Genomic DNA, 23,767 nt, shown 5'->3' on the forward strand with positions numbered 1-23,767 from the left:
ATGCAGGTTCAATGCAGCTATGAGTGAATTTAGATAATGCTAACATTGACCAAATCATATTTTCTTTATTATTTGAATTATCTTCACTATTCTCTTCCCAGCACCTCCAAATTTAAATAAAATTGCAATTATGAAAATGGTTAAAATACTTTGAAATTTTGATAAACTTTTCTTAAAAAATAAAGTTTTAAGCTCCTGAGCTTTCTTAAAGTTTTAAGAGTTGTCAATACTATTAATGTTTTAAATTAAATATTTTTCTACTATCTGCACTTTCTGTTCCACTGTTCACTTGATAATATTCTCATGTTCTAGTAAAACTATATTTACACTCTTACAAAATGGCCAGAGAGCAAAAAAAGTGGACCTTCCATTGCTAAAAAAATGAACTAATCACAATGAATAAAAATGGAGAATCTCTGCATAATCCATTTATATAAAGACTATATTTCCCACATATTTCAGTTAGTCGTGTTTTTCAATTATCAACAATTCATCATGCATCCATTAGCACAGGTAATCAAGAGTTTACTGTATTTCCAGTAATTAAAGGACAAACATCGATAACTATTAAACGGAGGTAATAAATATTATAAGGGGTCATCCATGAAAATAATCCTTTGTGCCTGGTGATATATAATACTTTAAAACTTTCATTTGCCTCTGGTCTATTGATGAAGATGAAAAACATCATAAGGAATATGAATGAAAAACTATTTCCTGTGGAGTACATTTGACCAAAGTTCATGAATTAAAGTTAAGGCTCAAATTCTAATTTCTACAACTCCCTAGTTCATAGCTGATAATTAATGTTAATCACACTTACTTAAATGGTTGATGAAACCCATGTTGGACAAAATATATTCTGAGCTGCATCTTGCAATGAAATTTTAGATAGTGAGTTAAATGGACTGGGTAAAGCTCTACAACTCATGGGTTTATATTCCAAATAATTCTCAACATGACACATTTCCTCTATTTTAGAATCTCACCTCTTACACACCGCGTGGTTGCAGCTGGAGACCAGTATGGTGTGCTAATGTTATTAGTGGAGCTGCATGTCAAAATAGGGTCTCCTGCTGTCACATGATATCCCTGTCGACAAATGACCATGCACCTTTGGCCTTGGAAACTTTTTCCTGATGAGCAAGTCTCAGGAACAAGGCGCCCATGCAAAGGTGGCTTCAAACGAGGGCAAGCTATTGCTAGAGAAAAGGAAATATTTGAGAAGAATAAGAGGAGTTGAGGTAAGTTTACATTTGCTATCCACATTTTTCCAGTAATTTAAGGAAAAAATTGATAGCCATTGGCACATTATTCCTCAAAGTCAGTTATTTGAATTTATACTTACATAAATTTCTGAAAGTTATATCCGTTCCTATTAATTGAAATATGTACCATATCTCAGACGATCCATAATCTGATGTCACCAGATATCTACTTAATTTAGATAAGGTACCATTGTTTTACATCATTAAGCTTTGATGACAATTTAATTTAAATCCCAGTTAAACAGTTTAGTATTTAAAAATGAAGTAAAAATACAGTTAGAAAAAAGAAATTGATAACCATATTGGTATAAAATTTTTATGTACAAGTTATAATATGATGGGCCAGAAATACTTGATCATTCAAAACCCCAATTGCTATCACCATAGGTCAAATGTTCTTTATCCAACCATTATGCTCAATGTTCATTGCAAGATTAGTTGGATTAGTTGATTTGAGATTGTAGGTTATAATGGACTGAGAGGGAATACTAATGTAAAAATTCTGCTGTTTATGAACATGCTTATCAACAGTCACTTACAGCAATCCAACACTGTTTCAAATTATATAATTTATACGATGTGATTTACACTATATCAATACTCTAACACAAAGGGCAGCAATTGAAATGGTATAAAGAAGGAAGTCTGAGGTTTGCTGTCTAGTAAAGTTCCACACATTATACAGTGCAAGTTATGTAGTTCCGGTTCTCGTGATTATTGGAGCTTATTCATTGTAGTGCAGGTAATTCATAAATTGTCATAATCAAGCAATGGTGTGTTACGAAAATTCTCATTTATAATTATAATGTAGGTAGCGCTTTCTATCAGTCGTATATTCCCATTTGAATCAAAAAGATATGCTCTTTAAAAAAATCATCAAAAAAGTATACTGAATTGTGTATACTTCAATTCATAGAGCATATATTGCAATATTATCTAAGTCAAGGACCTACTATACTGCCATAATAGTAAATGAAATCCTGTTTCATAATCTTTCCAATTATGCTACTTTAAATGTATAATCTTTTGAATTTTATATTTGGTAGAATAGGTTATACTGATAGACTTTATTTATTTTTAGATAACAATAAAATCAAGTGTCAAAGAAAAAAATAATTTCAATGTGATATGTACTGTGGTACTACGATGCATTTAAACTAATATGGGAGTAGTATGGAACTTACGTTATCGCCTTCTCAAAACCACTGACAGTAACCTGAAGTTTACAAATTAGAAACATCACTTTAGTGTATGCATATTACTTAACTAGTATATTACAAGTATCCTTTCTGTATGAATGAAACACCAGGTTATTCAATTTTAAATACATAGATATGAAATGTCATTTTGATTCCTAGTTTAAACTTTTAACATGTATTTATCTTACCTTTGAAGCACTAGCCACAGATTGTTTATTGCAATGAAATCTTAAATGAGTAATTAAATAATAATTATTAAAAGTGCACAATTAACAAAAATGAAAATTGGAATAGATTTTTTCATCTTGTCAGTGAAGATTAACATATCCCCTCTAAATTAATTATTCTATAATTAATTCATCATTACCCATTTCTCTTGTGCATAAAGAGCATATTCACTTTGGGTGAGAAATTAATTCACTCCATCTATGGGAAATATGTAAAGTTATTTTTCAAGCTGTTCCTCACCAGCGAAAGATTTTGTTCTCGCTCTTGAAGGAAATACTATTTGATAATATGCCAGCGAGAGAAAAAAATGCATACATGAAGGCATTAAATACTAGTGGGTGTGAGCAATGGCTTAAAAGGGAAGGTTATGTTGATTTTCTCCAATCATCTTTTCGAAATCCATTATAAAATGTTTTTCTAATAGAAGGAAAATGTTATTACTCCTCTAAGAAAGAAGTCTTTAGCATCTAAATAAAATACTTACGAATGCATGTGTCATTCCCATTTAGAGAGAGACCTGTGGATGTTTCACTTGTCCATGTCCCTTCTGAGGTACACAGCATCACAGAAGGGGGTGTCACAGACTTGAATCCTAGGCGGCACCTCACAACACATTGTGTTCCGATGCCATAATGATTCCCAACTGATCCTGGTGGAACCTCTGGAGAACAATGCAATTCGCCCCATGGAGGTGAAGCCATCATGGGGCATCCCTCAGCTACACAGTGGCCACCTTTAGACCGCATTCCTTTCGGGCATTCCCTGGCCTCCAAACATGTCTTACCCTGGAGTCTGTATCCAGATGGGCAACTACATCGATAGCTGCCAATGGTGTTGACACAAGCATGAGAGCATGGTTTCTCTTCCACACATTCATTGATGTCTCTACACTCTTTGCCATGCAATCTTTGACCCCTTGAACACATGCATTGGTAACTCCCAGGTGTGTTCTTACAGTGGTAACCACATGGATTATACTCATCACATTCATCAATATCCTGACAAATCTTTCCAATCTGACGATATCCAGGAGAACATTCACATTTGTAACTACCTGGAGTATTGATGCATTCATGGGAACAGGGATTGTCCTCTTTACATTCATCGATATCATAGCATGTATTACCTCGAACAACATAACCATTTGGGCAAGTGCAGCGATATCCTCCATGGGTGTTTGTGCAACCATGGGAGCAAGGGGAGTCCCTGGTGCATTCGTCAACATCAATGCACTCTGTTCCATTGATTGAAAAACCAATGGGGCAGCTGCAAGAATAACTTCCTAATGTGTTGACACATCCATGAGAACAAAGGTTTTGTGTCTTACATTCATCTATGTCCTGGCATTCATTGAATACTAGTTTGTAACCAGTTGAGCAAATGCATCGGTAACTACCTGGGGTGTTTACACAGCCATGAGTGCAGGGATTTTTTTCGTCACACTCATCAACATCCTCACATCTCCATCCATCAATAAGCCTGTAACCATTTTCGCATGCACATTCATAACTTCCTGGTGTGTTGACACAACGTTGGGAACACAATGTCTTACCAAATGAACACTCATCTATATCCCTGCACAATTTTCCTCCATTAGTAATATTCAATTTGAAACCATTGGGACAAGAACACCTATAACTACCATGAGTATTAATACACATGTGAGAGCAACCCCCATTATTCCTCTGGCACTCATCAATGTCCTCACAGTACCGTGAGTGCATGTGCCTACCACGGTGATTTGGGGGCCTAGTGTATTTGTCTCTGCTGTAAGACCGTCTTCTTGAAAGTCTGAATCCAGATCGACAATCACACTGAAAACTTCCAATAGTGTTAATGCAAATATGAGCGCAACCTCCATTTTCTTCGCTGCATTCGTCGACATCCTCGCATGTCCTTCCGTCTCGATGCAACCTGTAGCCTTTCGGACACGCGCATCTATAACTTCCAGGTGTGTTGTGGCATACGGTGGAACATCCGCCATTATCTTCGGCGCACTCATCGACGTCAGCGCACCTTCCCTTCCCTTCCCTTACGAATCCTTTTGGGCAAGTGCAGTAGTGTCCACCAACCGTGTTCGTACATTGATGAGAGCATCCACCGTTGTTCTCGAGGCACTCGTTCACGTCGGCACAAGATTTCCCATCCTCCATCAGACGATAACCCGCTTTACATGTGCACGCGAAGGAACCCTGCATGTTCCTGCATCCGTGCTCGCAAATCGTTCCGCTGCCCATGGTGCACTCGTCAATGTCCTCGCACGTCTTCGCGTCGTCTTGGTTCAGCCGGAAGCCCTCCGGGCACTCACAACGGAAGCTGCCCAGCGTATTGACGCACGTGTGGGAGCAGGAGTTCCCTTCACCCTGGGAGGCGCACTCGTCCACGTCCTCGCACCACTTGTCGTCGCTCGCCAGTCGGAGGCCCTGGGGGCAGCCGCACCGTACGCCTCTTCCGTCGAAGAGGTTGTGGCACTCGTGAGAGCACCCACCGTTATCCGCGGAGTCCTTGCACAGGTCGGATTCGAGGCAGGTCTTTCCGTCCTCCGCCAGGTAATACCCCTGGGGACAGGCGCACTCTCTTGAGCCTTCGTAGTTGGCGCACAGGTGTGAACACCCGCCGTTATCCTTCATGCACTCATCCACGTCGTCGCAAGTCCTCTGATTAGCCGAGAGAACGTACCCGGTCGGACATTCGCATCGGAAGTGACCGAGAAGGTTGACGCAAATGTGGGAACACGGACCATTCAGCGAAGCCTCTCCGCGTTCCTCTTCGTCATACTCCCACGACGAATTAAACCTGTCCAGGTAGTCACTGGGGTCGCATTCGTTAATGTCTTCACAAGTTCTTCCATCTTCCTTGAGGTCATATCCCTCGGGACATTTGCAGACGTAACTTCCTGGAGTGTTTTCGCAAATGTGGCTGCAATCCCCGGAGGCTGCTACGACATTTTCCATGTGATCTATGACATTTGTCTCTTGACATTCGTTAACATCTTGGCAAGTCCTGTTGTCCATTTTTAAAGTATATCCCTCGGGGCACTCACAAGAATATCCACCATCAAAATTTAAACAGACATGCGAGCAGGGGTGAAAACCCTTGCATTCGTCCACGTCCTCACAGGTTCTTCCGTCTTTTGATAGCTCGTATCCATCGCGACATACACAGTGGAAGCCACCGTGAGTATTGGAACATTCTTGATCGCATGGCTTACCAACTTTACACTCATCAATATCATCGCACGTTGCCCCGTCATCACGTAATATGAAGCCTTCTCGACACTCGCAATTGTAACTACCATAAGTGTTGACACATGAGTGAGAACAATTCACTGCAGTTCCAAGTTGGCACTCGTCAACGTCTTCACAGTTTGTCACGTCCTCCGCTAACTCGAGACCTTCTGGGCAGTCGCAATCGTAGCTTCCTGGGATGTTGATGCAGACGTGGGAACAGTTGGACCCTACATTGCACTCGTTGATGTCTTCGCAGTTCCCTGTTCCCGGGGCGAGAGTGTAGCCTTCAGGACAAGCGCATCGGTAGCTACCCATCTCGTTGATGCATTGGTGAGAGCATACATTCGTGGGAGTCCCATGTCCATCAGAGCACTCGTCTATGTCCTCGCACGCGTTTGTTTCTTCTTCGAGGACGTATCCTGCGGCGCAAGTGCAGTGGTAGCTTCCGGGGGTATTGACGCAGATTCCAGAGCAACCGTGTTCATCCTCATGGCATTCATTTATATCTATAAGGAGAGAAAAAAAATGATTGAAGATACGTCACCTTACTTTGTGAAATCTAATTGCCAGAAAAGAAAAAGGGGGCAAACAGAATCTTTTTACTCACTCTTAAACCGGCTTTCTTATGAGTTACGAGAATTATAATTAAAATTTTAGCCTAATTCGTTTCTCAAGACTTTTCATGAGGCAACTAAAATTAATCAGCCGGGTATTTGACAGGTTTGAAAATAGCGAAACTATAGGGAGTTTGTAGATTATGGGAAATAATGGAATTCAGACAGCCAACGTTGAAATATTTCACTTGGTAGAGATGTGAAAATTTCACTGAGAGGAGTTTGAGCTTGAATATTGTAGTTAAGTATTCCTTTAATGGAAAATGTTAAGCAACTCACTAAATTACTGTGTAATCACAGCGAAAAAAATTACAATATTGCTATTAATTTAATATATAGTCATTTATATATTTTTTTATTAATAGTAATTAATTTATTATTTTATTCCACGGATTTTTTTGTTGTACAATTTGACGGGCATCTCTTAAACCCGATTTGTCATTTCCACGCACATCCTGTGAACTAGACCACCCGATCACCACAGTACAACAAGAAATTTTCGCTGGAAAATCTCTTCATTAAATTAAGTGGTTTCTCTGAAAACGTGGCAAGGAATGTGAATGGAGGCCATTAATGCGAATACTCCTACTTTACTTTTAAACATTTAAGTTAGAAGAAATTGTTTAGAAATGTAAAGAATTTATCTGGGTACGGTTCGTCATAATAGGAAATAACTGGAAAATTAAAAAAAAAAAAATTCTTTGAGTCGACTTGAGTAGTTAGCTGCCCACGCAACTGATTATCAACACAGAACAAAATCATTATTTTCGAAAGCAGATGCGTTTGGATGTTACTTTAATTTAGTCTTAAAAGACGTTTTAATTATCAGCACCCACTCTGCCAGGATGAAGAGCACCTTGGTTCGGGTGAGCTACGGCAAAGAAGGGGGAAGCCTCAAGACTTACCCTCACACATTTCGATGGTGTATCCGTCTTCAACGTCAGTCCTATTAACTTTCCGGTATCCGGCGTGGCAGAGCAGCGGGATCCGGAAGGGCTTTGGCTCCTCCCGGTCGCCCTCTACCTCGTTCGATTCCTCCGCTGTGTCGCCATCTTCTTCTCCGCTACCCACCGACTCGTCGACCGCTTCCCTCCCATCGACCGGCGCCGCACCTCCCGCATCTAGCGAATCTCCCGTGCTGACCGCTCCTGTCGGGATTTCGTTCGTCTCCTCTCCTTCCCCATCATTCTCCCCAACGTGGCTGTCCTCCTCCTCGCCCCACGCGGTCGCCCCCCCACGTCCCTCGTCCTCCTCCGCTTCCTCTTCTTCTCCACCGTCCTCCTCTTCCTCTTCTTCTCCACCGTCCTCCTCTTCCTCTTCTTCTCCACCTTCCTCCTCATCCTCGTCTCCATTCTCCTCCTCCTTTTCGTCCTCCTCTTCATCTTCGTCATCCTCCCCTTCTCCTCCCCCGTCGACTTCGTCTCCCTCTTCCCCGCTTCGCCTTCCCGTCCCCTCCCGCCCGTTCCCTTCTCCCGGCTCATGTTCCGTGTTCTCGCCGTCCTCCTGTCCACCGCCCACTTCATTTCCTCCATTATCCCTTTCCACCCCCGACTCGCTCCCTCCGCTACTCGTGTCTCCCGGACTGGATTCCGTTCGAGCTCCCTCCGCACTTTCTGCGGTTTCTGGATTTTCCGTCATCGCTTCCAAACTCTTACGGCTGCCGTGGTCGCTGCCAGTTTCAGTGCTCATTCCTTCTGTCTCATTGATTTCTTGGTCGAGAGTGTGTTCGTTAGTTGTCACCTTCGGGATTTCCGTTACTTTGCTCTCATGGGTTTCTTCTTCGTCTCTCTCGGTTGCTTTTTCCGCGTGCACTTGTACCTTTTCGCCTTCCGTTTGGTCCTCTTCCTTCTTCTCTTCTTCGTCCGTTACCCTGTGTGTCTCTTCCCTGTCATCCTCATCCGTTCTTTCTCCTCTTTCCACCTTTATCTCGAGTGGCTCTTCGGTCTCTGAATTTTCTCCTTCCTCCTTTCTTTCTTCTGGAGTTATGCTCTGGTTCTCTGCTTCGTCCTCTTTTTCCCCTTCCTCGGGTTTCTCCTCGCCCTCTTCCTCGCCCTCTTCCTCGCCCTCTTCCTCGCCCTCTTCCTCGCCCTCTTCCTCGCCCTCTTCCTCACCCTCTTCCTCGTCTTCTTCCTCCCCCTCTTCACCGCCTTCCTCGTCCTCTTCTTCGCCTTCTTCCCCTTCCTCTTCTTCTACTCCGTCCTCCCCTTCCTGCTCCAACTCTTCCTCGCTCCTCCCTCCCCCCTCGTCCCCTTCCGCTTCCGCCCCGTGGACTCCTCCCTCGTCTTCAAGATTCTCATTCCGGGGGCCATCCTCTTCGCTCCCGTGCTCCTCTTCCTTCGACGCGGCGCCTTGCTCCCGCTGCTCCGAAAGCCGCTCCTCGTCCACCCGCCGCGACCCTTCTGTGGTCGTCGTCATTTCCAGGCATTTGAAGGATCCCCAAGTGTTCAGACAGCCGTGCTCGCACGCGTTTTCCCATCCGCTTTCCTCCATTTCTGCGCATTCGTTAATGTCTGCGAAAGAATTTCACGCGTTAGGGTTGGGATAAAAATGCGCGAAAATGATAAGTCAGATCCGAGTGAAGAGATTAGGCAATTCAAATTTATTTCACGATTTTTGAGATGCATTTTGAATTTTTTTCAATGCTATGGAAGTTTCTCGCAACATAAAAAGGATTATTTGAGAAGCAGTATTGTTTTGGAGAAATAAAAAATATCGCGGCCAAAAATATGCATGGAAAAGTCATCACGAATAAAAATTATAATCACGTGGAAAAAATTACATGAACTAATATCATGCACTACAATTTTTAACTGCTCGAAACAATGGCCTATCGAATTTATTACATCATGTGTACCAGCATGGACTCTTCTGATATTTTTCGGGTCCAAATGGGAAAATAAACTTGGAAGCCGAATGCGTGCATTTCAGGCGCTTTGGGGATGCTTGATCACGCAGAAGGCGACAATTTTTTAGAACAGGAATAATTAAATAATGGTATATTATCACAAACACATTAAGCTTCAGGTTGCATAAACTAGTGCTTCGTTTTCCCCGACTCCTACCGAGAATGAATAATTGGAAATAACCAAGCTTCCACTATTTTGGTGACAGAATTGCTTTAGGGATTTTCCCTCTATCAGTGGGGCAGAAAGGAGATAGTTTTAGAGTTAAAATTCCGTAAACCTTGTTGGTTTTCAGGATTGGTTGGTTGAAAAAACTTTAGAGCTTTGATTAGTGATTTCCTGGCAAGACTCTAACACTGTTTGCCTTTTAGATGTTTAGAGTGGTCCGTGTACCCCTGGGATCAAGATGAGCCGCTTTGTTTTGACATCAGGCTTCTGAGGGGCAGACCAGTTTTACATAGCACCATGTCCGACGAGGCATGACTCGAGCTCACGACCTAAGAGTTATATAGGGGGGAGCATTCCCATTCGACTAACCCGCCGGGCTATTCAGAGGTTAATGTAAGCTACACTCCACTCTGTACCTGCGCCACTTGAAAGAAATGCTGAATCCTCCCTCAGTGCAGGGCAGCCTTAGGTGAACCAAGAGCGTTGCACCCCTCTGGGCGAGAGAAGGGAGGGTAATAAGATGGGGGACTTGCTCTGTGCCGTTAATGCACGTTAAAAGCAACGAGATGGAAGGAACACGGAAATCGCTAATAATCGTCGAGGTGAGAAAATCGAATCGAATGAGATCGAGAACTGGTTTGCGTTATTATTATTATGGCGGGGACCTCGTTCCGGACACAATCCTCGCGAGTCGCACTCCGAGGAGTTCATAGCAGCCGTCGGACCGGGTCCCCTCACGCCCCACTCGCATCCCGGGGAGTTAGTGGACCTCCGTAGGCGCTGTCACCATTGTCCCCCTCCCCCTCGGCACGTACCTTGGCACGTCTTCCAGTCGCCGCCGAGCAGGAATCCGTCGGGACAGGTGCAGAAGACCGAGCCGAATGTGTTCACGCAGCCGTGGGAGCAGCCGGCCGCACCGCCCTCGCACTCGTCGATGTCCTCGCACGAGTGGGAATCCCGGGGCGAGAGGCGCGTGCCCGGGATGCCGCCGCAGCCGCAAGCGTAGCTGCCGTGAGTGTTCTCGCAGGTGTCCTGGCACGGGCCGTGGCCGTTCCTTAGGAGGCACTCGTTCACGTCTGCGAGGGGAGAGTCGAAAAGAGATCGTTAAGGCCGAACGAAAGGATTGCCGGCGTTCAACTAAATATATCAAGCACACACCTCGTTCATCCCGCCCTAGGTGATCTTGATTTCAGGTTTATTTGACCGAATTAAAAAAAATCAACGTATGATTAAGTATTCCTTTGCTTATAAAAAATAATAAAAGATTCAATGTGAAAAAACACGTCGAGAAGAGCACGAAATATTTGTCATATATGTATATAATAAGTATTAAACAAAATTTAGATCCAGGAATTCCAAATTAATCGTCGAAGTCTTCGTGGCGTAAGCGCTAAGGATAGATGCATGGACAGGTATACAAATGCGTTACGTGTAGTATGTAGGGACAGATAAAAGCGAAAGTGAGATCATTCGGCCCTGTTTCAATCAGCTCATCTCGTGAACTAAGTTGGGTGAAATTAATTAGTGAGCGCTAATTGTAGAGTTGATAAGAATGCTAATTCAACGGCTGATGTTGGGACGGCTATCAGCCCAAAGATCCAGCGTTCGAATTCCCTTTCGGCTCAGCTAGACGTTACGTTAGAGATCAAACTGATGCTGAGACACCTAAAATAAAAATGCTTTGCTGATAGTTACAACCAAAGGATACTCTAAGAGTAAACGCATGAAGTTACTCGTATGAATCGTGGAACTAAATACATATATATATATATATATATATATATATATATATATATATATATATATATATATGAATAGCAACAACAATGATGCTAAGGCACGTTCAGGCACGTCGAGAAAGGCATTAGACTGATATACGAATAAGAAGATTTTGAATTGGACAGGTGCAGCAAACGTATTTTAGGAGTGCAAACTGATGATTATAATGTATCAATACAGACATTGCTAATTTCCATTCTTGAAGTTGTTTGTGATTTCGATGCGATGCTCGTGTTGCGATTTTTGACCTGATTTTCACACTATTACCTTCATCTCTTTCGCTAAACCCTTCTTGAGGCTTAGATTGAAGGGTAAAATTTATCAATTTATGCCATATTTTTCGTATGACGTTACTCTGACCTAGATATTCATCGATTCTCTCTCTAGTCTCGTCAAATTTGCCGAGACTTAGACAACCCTTTCTACCGTAAACGACGTAAATTCATTGATGATCCCTGGGGTGTTTTACGAGTAAAATTGAGCCATAAATTGATCATAGCGGGAGTAAACATTCCAAAAAAAATTTTACGATATTATTTTATTTAATCAAATATTTTATTTTCTTACCCACACAAGTCTTGTCATCTCCGGACAGTCTTAATCCAATTGGACAGCTGCACTTGAAGGATCCAGGTCGGTTGGAGCATAAGCTTTCACAGTTGTGCGTACCCTCTTCACACTCATCGATATCTTTGACAGGGAGGAGATACAAGAATATATACAGGTCAAGCGAAAGAGAAGAAAATATTTTATTTTTACAATCTTCAGTTGAAAGAGGCAAACATTTACTTCTTTCATATCAATCAGATACCACTAAAATGTTTTCTAACTCATGATACGTTAGTGACTTGGAATGATTCTAGAGTGAAAATAATGACAGCCATACATTTTGCAGCAGAAATATATACAACTTCATACTTAGAATGTTTAAACTTTTCATGTGAGTATTTCACGTTCACTGAACACTGAAAGTAAGTGATTTTATATTATACGTTATTAGAAAGTATGGCCTTAATTATAATATCTATAAGGGTTTTATCTGATATATTCTACCTACTTTATGAGATTTAAAGTCGTGCCATAATAATCATTACATAACCGACATCTCTTACCAGGATTAACGGGCGGTGCCTTCCTGCAGTATCTCATTACTAAAAATTAATACGGAAAACATAAACAAACACAATATAAACTTGTAATAATTACATAACCGAGTTGTCTCTAGACGCTACTTAATGAATAGTGTCATATGTTACATATTGTGATGTGGTCGTTTTTGACTCAGTTTTACAAAAGATGGGAAATCGTGTAACGATTGTGAGGAGGCTGATCCAATGTTAAGGACGATTTATGAGAAATCGTGGTTTTGTGCCATCTGTTTATAAAAGAGTTGGGTATTAGATCAAGGAGACAGTTATTAACACAATTTGTATCATGGATGCTGATAGCTGTATAAAAGGAAAAGCCTTTATGTGTAAAAATATACTCCTCAAATATATATTATAGAGATATATCTTTTTTTTGCATTTTCAGTGATTTGAGAGATTCGGTGACCCAACGCTTATCGACTCCCTTCACGGTCCCTAGTTTTGCGGAGGCCACGACCAGGGCCTCGAAATGGTCCTCGTCGCGGCGGACACAACCACGACGTAAGGTTTCACATGTGGCATCGACTCTGGTGTTCTGGGCTTGGTACTCACCTCGGCATGTCCTCCCGTCCGTTGAGTCCACGCGATACCCTTTGTAGCAGCTGCAGATGGCCTCGCCGCCGACGACGGTGCATGAGTGATCACAGCGCTTCCTCACGCTTCGACCCTCGTCAGTCGCCTCCACGGACTTGCACGGATCGACTGCCGCCTTCCCATCGAACGTGTCTGCAAAAGGTAAGAGTGCCCTTTACGGTTTCCAATATTACTCAGGTTAACATAGTGCTCCTCTGTAAGTATATGGCGTCGGCCGTATACATATTAAACGAGCGCTTTGGGCGGGCAGTTTTTCATTGGATTTTTTTCTACTTCTTTCTCAACCTCTCGCTTAGCTACAGTTTAGGTTAACCTTGTTTAAGCTCCTGGCAGAAATAGGGACGAATTTAGCTGTCCTTCATTTAATATTCTGCTACTTAGTTCTGATAATGACAGTCTTAATTGTACTTGTTTGTTAAAAGCCGTTCCCTGTCGGCTTTCCTTTCTTGTTAGGTTGAGATTTCACATTTTACAGGCTCCTAGTAGTTCCTGTATTCCTAGTTTGAAGTTTCTCCTTTTAGAAAAACACAAATCCACTTCAGCCATGTTTATTTCTTTTCAATACCATAAGTTTCTTATGTAACGACCGGTAAAGGTGAGATTTCACTCACCTTTACTTTATAATTGGTTTATTATTGCCCGTTTGGGCAGTCAATGAACATTTCTTTGGAACTAAACGGGATTTCATTGTCCTTGAGATAATATTGGGCACGGCCGAAGCAAACAATGTTCCCCATTTTTCTGAACTGTAGCCTGTGTGTTAGGGTTGCCAACAGAAGCATTCCGATCTGGAGACTCTGGGTGAGGTGTGGTTCAAAGTTTAGGATCAACTTCGTCGGGCCAGTTCTACGTGCAAGACTGCAGGCCCATCTACGGCGGCCGATTCTCCCAAGAGCGATTATCATTGTCCTTGCCCGTATAGAGTTCTAGAGGCCATCGGAAAGTGTGAGCCCTTACAACACGTCAGTCTAGTCTATTGGGTGGGAAAAATTAAATCAAATTCTTTTTCAGGAGAAAGAATTCTGTAAGAAGAAATTAGCCTAAAAATTTGCTAAAAAGAGTTTAAAAATTGGAAGTACGAACTGAATATACAATACTTAGTATTATGCTCGTCTTCTTAATTTTTTTAGATTAAACAATAAACCTCTTCATAATTGAATAAATGAAAAAACTCCAATAGCCATAAACAGTTTACCTTTCAAAACTAAGTACAAATGAGATCAATTGGCCAACGCCACAAGTCAAAGGAAGGGATATAGGGTAAAAAAGGAAAGGGATGAGAAAGGTGAATACCAATACGTGTATTGCGGCCACAAAGTAGCCCTCTTCAGCCTACTGAAAGCGAATCATCTCGACAACACAAGTTGAAGTGAGGTCCTCAAGGAGGAATTCAATCAATATCTGTTCATAATACTTATCCGTCACTGTAAGAATGTCAATTAGGTAATAGGTACATTATTTTGGTCAGGCACATAGGTTTGATTGTCATATTAATCAATTTATGACCATGTGCATGAATAACATAGTAGCTGAAACAGTGGAAAAATGGAAAGTAGCCGGTAGTTGAAATTCTTCGGGTGGTAGCAGACCAAAATATAGGCGTGAAGATCGCCTTACCATAACCATACTCAGTATGAAGATGTTACTTCGCGACAGGCATATGAAACAGCTCGGTATGATGTAATAGGTTAAGGGTTTTCTTCTCCATTCTATCGTGCTGATGTTACTCTCTCAGAATTTTCTGTAATTGTCTTTCTCGCTTTCTCGTTTACGTTGAGAGGGCGCCCGTCGCTCCGTTCGGTGAGGATTCAAATTTACTTTGTAGTCCCGGCGCCCACGTCCGTCGCGAATTGGAATCATCACCCTAAGGCACGGACTCTTTAACTGGAATAAGTGGAGGAGGAGGATATGGATCCACTATGACATCATTTTTTGGTGGTTCACCCTAGTGTGACTGAGTGTGTCGACCATTTTGGGGTAGGTTTACAACTGCCAGAAGCAGCGTGACGTCATTTGAGGGCAATCCATTAAATTCACTTCGGCGAATTTGAATCCAAATATTTGGCAGCTGATGAAAGAAATTCGCGAAGAGTAGTTGAGATTCGGTAGAGGCTTGCTTAGTCCCATTAAATAATAGTTAAAAATCAACTCGTACTTAAAACATATGCTTACGCCTTTGGACCCCTTTTATTCCTTTTGCTGACATTACGAAATATGGAAATTACTCCTCCAAATCTGTTTCTACCAGAATTAAGTTAAGGAATGAAATAAATGGAACGGAACTTCATGGGCGAAAGAATTTCAGTCCACTTTCTTCACTGTGCTTCTAATTGCTGTTAGGTGTTTTGAATCAGGGGTAGTGTGGTGTGTAATCACCCCCTGCCACATACCCTAGTGGCGGAGGTACTAAACAATAAAAAAAATAAATAAAAAAAAACCATTACCTCGTTTTCCGCCGGCGGTGAAGTTTTGATTGTTTTTTGATTCTGGCTATGGTTTCGCGTGCCGAGTGCTTCATGCGTTCCACAATGACCTTCGAATGGGACTATGGATTTAGGTAGGCCGGTAGTTTCTCCTCAACCTCTCGTGCCCACCTCTTTGTCATGCTTAACCCGAAAATACGGAAGAACTCCCTTGACTCGTGAAGCTTTGAGCAGAGTCTCCAAACGCATTTCTAGCTCGTTTCTCCATAAGGAGAAAGGAAGCTGAGTTTCCAGGGAGAATCCTAAACCCTCATCTCTCATTTGCAACTAGACTAAGCGTCTTGCCATGGTACACAGGGTCATTATTTCGATCACCACCCGCTGTCAAGTCCAACATATGGTTTTCTCCTCCCCTTGCTAGCGGCGATTGCTGATCTTTTCAGATTTATTATTTTTTACGTGTGCCACTAACCGGTTTAGATAAAATTTCACATTCAAGGAGTATTTAGAACGAAGGATATTTTGATTTTATGATATTAGTTTTAGATTACTATGTCCCCGCTTTGTGTGTCGTAAAACGAAAGAGTTTTCAGTGTCGAGAATTTATTCAGCATATTCATTGGAGTTCCGATCGGGAGTGCAAATTGTTAATCGTGGAGTTGGAATTTATCATAAGCACATGTTTTAATCTGTCTTACCGAATGGGAGAGAAACATATAGAAGCGTTTTATGACACCTTATTGTTTCTAGCGACTCAAGGATTATAGACAAAGTGTGCATTAATTTTCACTTTTCCGAAATATAATTGGAGAAATGTCTCTTTCGCAGTGCAGAGCGATGATCGGTGCATAAAAATATGTATATCCGTGAATACATTTAACAAATAATGTGACTAGGTAACCTTTCATATCAGTAATGGTGCAATATCTACAATCTACTTCGTGCATTGAAGATGAATATGAAACTTTATGATTGCCTGGTTTATGGCGAAATGTTTAACCTAATTTCTGAAGATTGCTTTTTAATAATGGAATTTTGGCTGCGGTTAAATTTGCGCGAGTTGAAACAATGCTTTTTATTTATTTATTTCGCGTAAGAAATCCTGTATGCAGACATAAGAAGTTAGTTATTACTGTTTAACGCATTTATTAAATGTATATATCGAACTATACTTATTTAGTATACCCTTTCTTCACGCTAAATAGCGCCGTAAAAACTCAAGATACGAGGGTCATCCGGAAAGTAGTACCCGTTTGTGAAATAAAGACACAAAAGTAAATATTAACAAACATAAAAAATTTTATTTGAAAGAGGATACTTTAAACTACTTCTCAACATAATCTCCAAGCAAATTAAGGCATTTGTCATAACGTGTGACAAGTTTCTGTATTCCTGCTGCATAGTCCTTCGCCGCCAGCTCATTGAGATACGCGAGGGACCCATCTTGCACAAATTTTTGCATAATGCAGATGGTGTTTAACAATTTCATGAACAATTGTTCGAGAAACATTGGGAAAATGCTCACAGATGTCATCAATTGTGACGCGCCGATCGTTCCTCACGAATTCGTCAACTGAGCTCACCAGTTGGTCTGTAATGACAGACGGTCTCTCCGAACGCTCATCGTCGTGTGTGTTCCCCCTCCCCATGTTGAAGTTGCGACACCACCGCCGAACAGACGACTCGTCCATTACATTGTCTCCATACACCTCCTTTAATTGGCGATGAATATCACATGGGCGAACGTTTCTTGCATTGAGGAATTTAATCACTGCCCTCACTTCACAACTGGCGGCGTTCTCAATTTTTTTAAACATTGTAAACAATCACAGAAACAACACAGGCAATGCTAGCGTCACGTAACTTGGCTCAGAGAAGGCAGACAAGCCACTGAAGCTATCTGACCTCGTCCAGCGGCTACTCGCGTCGTCAGCACTTCATGCGGCACGAACGGGTACTACTTTCCGGATGACCCTCGTATTTTGCCTACATCGTCGTGCTTTCGTCGTATCAACAGAATATAAAAATATTTATTTTAAGGACAGGCTGCGACAATTTTCCGAGACATAGAATGCTTACGAGTCCTCCGTACCACATTACCTACGTTGAATCTCGCAATTCCACGCAATAATAAATATAACAAGTAACATCTGCCTGTAATCAACAAGACGAACTAATTGAAGTCATTAAGCTTTAATTTTATTCGAGCACTGTTCCTCGGAAACAATATTTTCGCTTTTGCATTACAAAGGTAATTGAAATTAATGTTCCAAAGGATCAGCATCATATTGCAATCTCTCCTCTGTGAAACCTATCGATTCCTTTGGGCGTGAACTTGGTTCCTACTGCTTCTCTACAAAGCAGAAAATATTGGAGTTTATCGTGTAAAATGTTCGAAAATTTACAGTGTCCGTTTTGATTAGTGACCCTTAATTTTCAAAGTGAAAAGGTAAGAAAATATGTACGTGGTTGTTATTATGCAATCACTAATTCGGTTAAGGAAATCATTATGATTTCGAAATTGCTTCAAAGAAAAGTTACCTAAAAGTAAATAACTTCGGTTATTCGAGAGTGTCTTATTTCATAACATAAATTGAACTGAGAAAATCAGCATGCAAGTTGCATTCATATTTACTCGGGCAGGATATACGTAACTAAATCGAAGCAGTGGAGATGGGACTTTCTCGTCCGTGGCCACACCAGCTGATTGGATGAACTTGACCCACTTTTGATTAAATTGCTTTAAATCCTTTATCATCCCTAAATCCCAATTCATAAAGCGTTCTCATGGCGCATATTCAATGCGTAAATGATCATGCTTAAGTTGTTTTTTATATCAAATTGCTTTCGTTACTTTTAAATAACATGCTTCGAGATTTTTAATGTATAAATGTATATTATGGTAACTATTTCCTACTACCCAATTTTAATTTGAAAGAAATTATATTTTAGGCTACTAAGTGTTATAAATAAATAATTTGTGTAGTTCTGCATTAACAGATAAATGAAGATATGCGTCATAATATTTATAAAAAAATCAAATACGTTAACTAATCTCCATCTCTCGGCAGTACGTACCTAATGGTCGTTTGACTAGGAAAGAGGTAATGAAGGCTAACCGAATTACATTTTCAAGAAATCGTATTACAACGGAAACTTCTTAGTCTACCGAGTCATTCAGTCGAAATATAAACCGAGTTTACTTGGCTGAGGGTCCTCAACCGTGCTACAAACTTATGTTTTGAGGATTCTTCGGTGGAAAAATTTACCCCAAAAATAGGAGATTTACCTCCATTCCTAGTTTGTCAAAACTGCTCATCTATTCTAAACGGAGAAAAAGATGATACGGTCTCTCTTCTTTCACAAGTACACTGCGTGGGAAATTTTAGATAAGAACTATTGGTTATCAGTTCAGTGGCAAACTTACCTTGGGTCTTGGGTTGCACTTCACCCGCGCCGAGGCACCGGGGCAGGTTCCCCGTCCAATTGTTGTCACTGCAGAACAATCGATCTGCATTCGGGTCTGCTAACTGATATCCATCTTCACACTTGTAGAGCGCGACTAAAAAGCGCTGGTGGGGTGGATTCGGATTTTTACGCCTGCGCAGTCAAATTATTGATTAAATGTTAGCGTTAGAATATTGCAGACGGTAATACTCGAATGCCAAAGGTGGGGCAAAAAGAAAAGAATCATGAGTTTTCAATAAACCTTTTGGTATAAAATAGTAAGGCATGAAGTAAAAATTTAGAAATAGATGCAGGAAATACAAACTAAATAGCGTCATTTGTACATTCTAAGGACATTTTATCAGCCAGATTGGTTAAAATAGATTCAGATTCAACTGTTTATACCTACTCGGTGTTCTTCAAATTCATTCTTTATGAATGTTTTCCAAATAATCAAAATATATTACCATTAGCAATGGAAAAACATCTCATCATCTTTAGCATTGGAAAATATCGTATCATTTTAATTGTATTACTTTTATTATAATCCTTACGTTGGCAATTTATTTTTACTATGCACATTAAAACCCCAGGAAAATATGGCGATGATCCACTTGTTACTAGGAGTTCACCACCAACAAATTCTCATTAGGAGAGTACCAGGCTTCATTCATGTATCGATACAAAATGCGTGACTATAGCTGTAAGTTAAGGCTAATAGATTTATCGTAACTGATTTTATTTCTAAAAATGTTAAATAAATTAAATCATCGGCGGGAAAATTACATCTTCTTAAACATGTCCCAGGGCACTGGTTTTAAGCACACTTTGGCTCCGAATTTTATGTGCAAAAATGGCGCCTTAAGACTAATTATTTCATTCAAAGGATGTTGCGTGAGTTTCTCTTTTAATTACGGATTGTTCGTGTATTTTTAAGCCTTTTTAATTTAAATAAATGCTTGAAAGCTGCCTGGTTGCATATATATTTAATAGAAATAACATTTTATCTTTCGAGAAATGATAACTTGGTGAATGAGCGTTTCCTTTATTGTCCCCTGAATATTCCATCTGAAACAAGTCAATCGACAAGTCGATCAACGCTTTTATAGAGGAAAGACATTAGGCGGAATTCGTATTCCCATTGCGGATTCTCTATATCCAGTAACGGTTTTACTACTGATATTTACCTATTTATTTATAACACACCGATTCCGGCGTTTGCGGGTTTCTTCTCCGTCTGTAAGCGAAAACCAGACCGATTGCCATTCCCAACCAAAAGAGTTCCAGCGTAGTGTTCCCGTTCTGCAAACGCTTACTTTAGATATTATCCTGGTACAGCCACACACTAAATATTAGTGTTTTCTAAAGCGTAGTGTTTCGTGGTCTCTTTTGTTGGCCAATTCTTCCCATTTTTTGTTGCATTTATGATTATGAGAAATGAACATCTTTGAGCTGAAACGCGCATCACCAATGTGGACCTGAATACGCCAGTAGCTGTGAGTCAGCGATGGACGAACCCGAGCACCCTATAGCCTTAAGCTTATAAGCTTCGACTGAAACTCCACGGTAACATGAGAAGCAATTTATTTCAGGTAGTTCTGAAAAATAATGGTACTGCATGCTCATCAGAATCGTGAATGTCACTCGTTCCTATTTTATCAATAAGTTGGGATTTCAGGGTCGTTCACTACGGATTTGCAACCCATTACCTAATTAGGCCAACTTGACCACTGACAATAGTATCATACCCCAACTCTGGCTTATATTCTTTTAGTTTTTAAGGGTAAATAAACTCTTCCACGAGTAGAACAAAATTGGCTGTTATTTATAGTCCTTGCTATATTTTACAGAAATGGATATGCAGTCACTAGATGAATGACTTGCCTTGTTAAATAATCATAAAGAAAAGTATGATTAAATAAAACCGCTCAAGAATATTCAGCAGAATATAGCCACCATGATTTAAATAAAATAAAATCACAACTAAGTAGCTTCAAGTATCAAGAGAAAATCGCTCGTAGATAAATATTTATGCCTAGTATATCGCATTATACATGTATATCACCAAATGATGGGTTACATCAGTACCAGGGAATACCAGGGAATATATTTTAACTCACCGTAGAGATAGCTACACCAAAATATACAAGAAGCTTATTTGATGATGAGGATATTTCGGGAATCAAGGTATTATTTTTCAGAAACTGGGATTTTCTGGGCACAGAGCAGTCAATAACCCTTGATTTCCGAATCTCCGACTAATAACCCTCATTGATTTCCGAATTCCTTCTTTGGCGTGAATTTTGTGCATTGCGCAATTAAAAACTAGCGAAAATTTCCACGTTCATCGCTTTATGAAGTTCTTTTTTTAGGCGAATTAGTCTTAGCCATGTTATTGTTTCGCTAACCTTAGATATTTTGCGACTCTTCCCCCGTTTACTGTCGGCGCGGCGACTAATCCTCCGGATCCACTGGAACGCCCGAGGAAACAAGTCAAGTCCAACGTGGCGAAATCCACTGGCTTCTGCTCGCTTTCCGTCAGAGGTTCCGCTTGAATTGTCGCTAACCTCACCGGGGGGTAGTGACCAAAATGAGTCATATTCCAAGCTCCTGGGAAGTTTTGTCCAGCGTCGAGCGTTGAAGCAAATTGAAGGAACACGTCAGATGAAAATTTAGGTTCACTATTATTTGGCTATTATTAATAAGGATAAGCAGTAAGATTTTACTTTTTATATATTAAACTATTAGGTCTTCTTGTCAAAGTTGGTTCATCTCCGGTAATTTTTTGACACTACAACAGTAGCAAGATTTTATTTTTGCCAGTGGTAAAATAATTTTATAGGCACTTGTTTGAGAGTAAAACAGTTCACTTTGAATAGCATTAATAGATAAGTGGTATATATATCAATTTGATCATATATATACACACATATATATAATTAATATTATAGGTCTTGCATTAAATGTTATGCGGTGCCCATTAAATAATCAAAATTTAATAAGTCATCATCCGTTTAAATCGAGAGGGAATTAAAACCTGTCGGTGAAGCTCATTACGCTCATCCGTGCGCACTTATCACAATAGGTTAGTCATTTAGATTTCCAAACGTTGGGTAAATCATTATTTTTATTTGAGCTGTTTAAGGTGGCATTAATTTATTTGCTATAAATACAGTTGCAAAATTTTCATTGGTAAAATTTATTTGTGATAAATAATAATAAATAAAGCGAAAGTGAGATATGACGTTGTAGTAGAGCTAGAGTTTTATGTCCATCAGATTATGTATGTATTTGGAATGACGTGACTTTAATGCCTGGATTATTTTGGTATCACACATAATAGTAATAGTTTGTATTACTACTGGGTAAATATAACAGAAAAATAAGAATAACGATGAAAATATTGGTTGTACACCCAGATTTATAATATACTCCAAAATATAATATTATAAAATCTCTATAAATTTTGTACTTTATTGTATGTCGCTATTAAAAATTTCAATTTCTTTTTTCCGTGCGTGAAAAATGCATACCTTTTCCTAATCATCGCAGAAGCCATATTTTAAGCTCTAGTTTAAAATATTTACCACAAGTGTGGTTTTTTCAGAAGAACCTACTAATATCGAAATAAAAGAATCTCCCCATCAGCAAACAACAAAATCTAGAGGAGAGTTTACTTTTTTTACACATTCAGATATTATCATTTAAACTATCTAACGTATTTCGGAAAATGAGAAAACGTTTAGCTTTTTTTATGGAAGTGCCATTTGAGAAGATTCTCCGAAAATATCTTATCTAATTTGCCCTCTATTTATTTTTACAATTTCTTCACTTAAATATATTCTTTGAAGGTTTCATTACACCATGCGAAACAAATGCACGTGTAAAATACTAAAGGATTTAAAGAAATATATGAGTAGAATATAAATGAGTAAACCTGTACTTGCGGAAGAAGTTTTTGATGCGTTTTAAAGTTTTATATTGAAATTATCTTTAAATTGATGGTAATACCCTGTCATGAAATGAAGGAATAGCAAAGAATGTTTAATCGTTCAGTGTCATAAGTTGTATTTTGAAGTTCATTAATATCTTTAAAGATTGATGTATCTTTGTATTTTTACACATTATTTAGCAATTGACGTTGATGAACAACATGCAGTCTATTCATGTTTCCTCTAAACATAAATTACCAATATATAAAGGAAATTCTAGGTGTTTGAGTAAAAACAATTGAAATTAAAACACATAATTTGAGTTAAAACGATACATTTTCGATCTTCTTGCATTTAAAATTCTATCGTGATTTTAAGCATTTTTTCTAAAGTTGTGGTGGTTAAATTAATTTTCTTAGCCGGTTATTTTATATTCGTAGCATATTTTGAATGAGTTTATTCACAACTTAGATTGATGTACACGCCCTACCATATCCTTAAATATCCTCTTAGCATTCAAAATAGATTTTTATCAGTGTCGGATTGGAGAATGCTTTTATGGGTGTCTCTTCCAATTACCGCCTTAATATATCTTCCAGGCCGTTGACAAATCCTAAAGCCAATTGGGTTCGTGTTGCCCAATGCTTCTAACCACTTCAGGATATCAATCAATCTCCTTACTCGTGAAAGAGAAGGCTCATCTTTTACGATCAACCGTCTATGTTTCGATATTTGGGATAATTACTTCTTCATTCAGAAGGCCACGTGAAAAACAGAGCAAGTCAGTGTTGAGAGGTGTGCTTTCGAACAACTTTTTAGTTTATTAATCTCTTC

At 39.9% G+C, this 23,767-nt stretch overlaps 1 protein-coding gene across 1 annotated transcript in view; it reads right to left on the reverse strand.

Moving 5' to 3' along the window:
* Positions 1-21,600, reverse strand: part of LOC139692499 (fibrillin-1-like) — a 34,578-nt gene extending 12,978 nt beyond the window's left edge. Inside the window, exons 1-8 of the mRNA XM_071590717.1 lie at positions 21,410-21,600; positions 18,982-19,154; positions 10,426-10,686; positions 8,036-9,049; positions 7,445-7,687; positions 5,676-6,431; positions 3,180-5,633; positions 990-1,202 (exon numbers count right to left, since the gene is read on the reverse strand). Coding sequence (XP_071446818.1) covers positions 990-1,202; positions 3,180-5,633; positions 5,676-6,431; positions 7,445-7,687; positions 8,036-9,049; positions 10,426-10,686; positions 18,982-19,154; positions 21,410-21,600 — 5,305 coding nt within the window. The remainder of the gene's footprint in view (positions 1-989; positions 1,203-3,179; positions 5,634-5,675; positions 6,432-7,444; positions 7,688-8,035; positions 9,050-10,425; positions 10,687-18,981; positions 19,155-21,409) is intronic.
* Positions 21,601-23,767: the final 2,167 nt, after the last annotated feature.

Source organism: Hetaerina americana, unplaced genomic scaffold (assembly GCF_022747635.1).
Source record: "Hetaerina americana unplaced genomic scaffold, ioHetAmer1.1.p SCAF_4, whole genome shotgun sequence".
NCBI classification, from domain to species: Eukaryota; Metazoa; Arthropoda; class Insecta; order Odonata; family Calopterygidae; genus Hetaerina; species Hetaerina americana.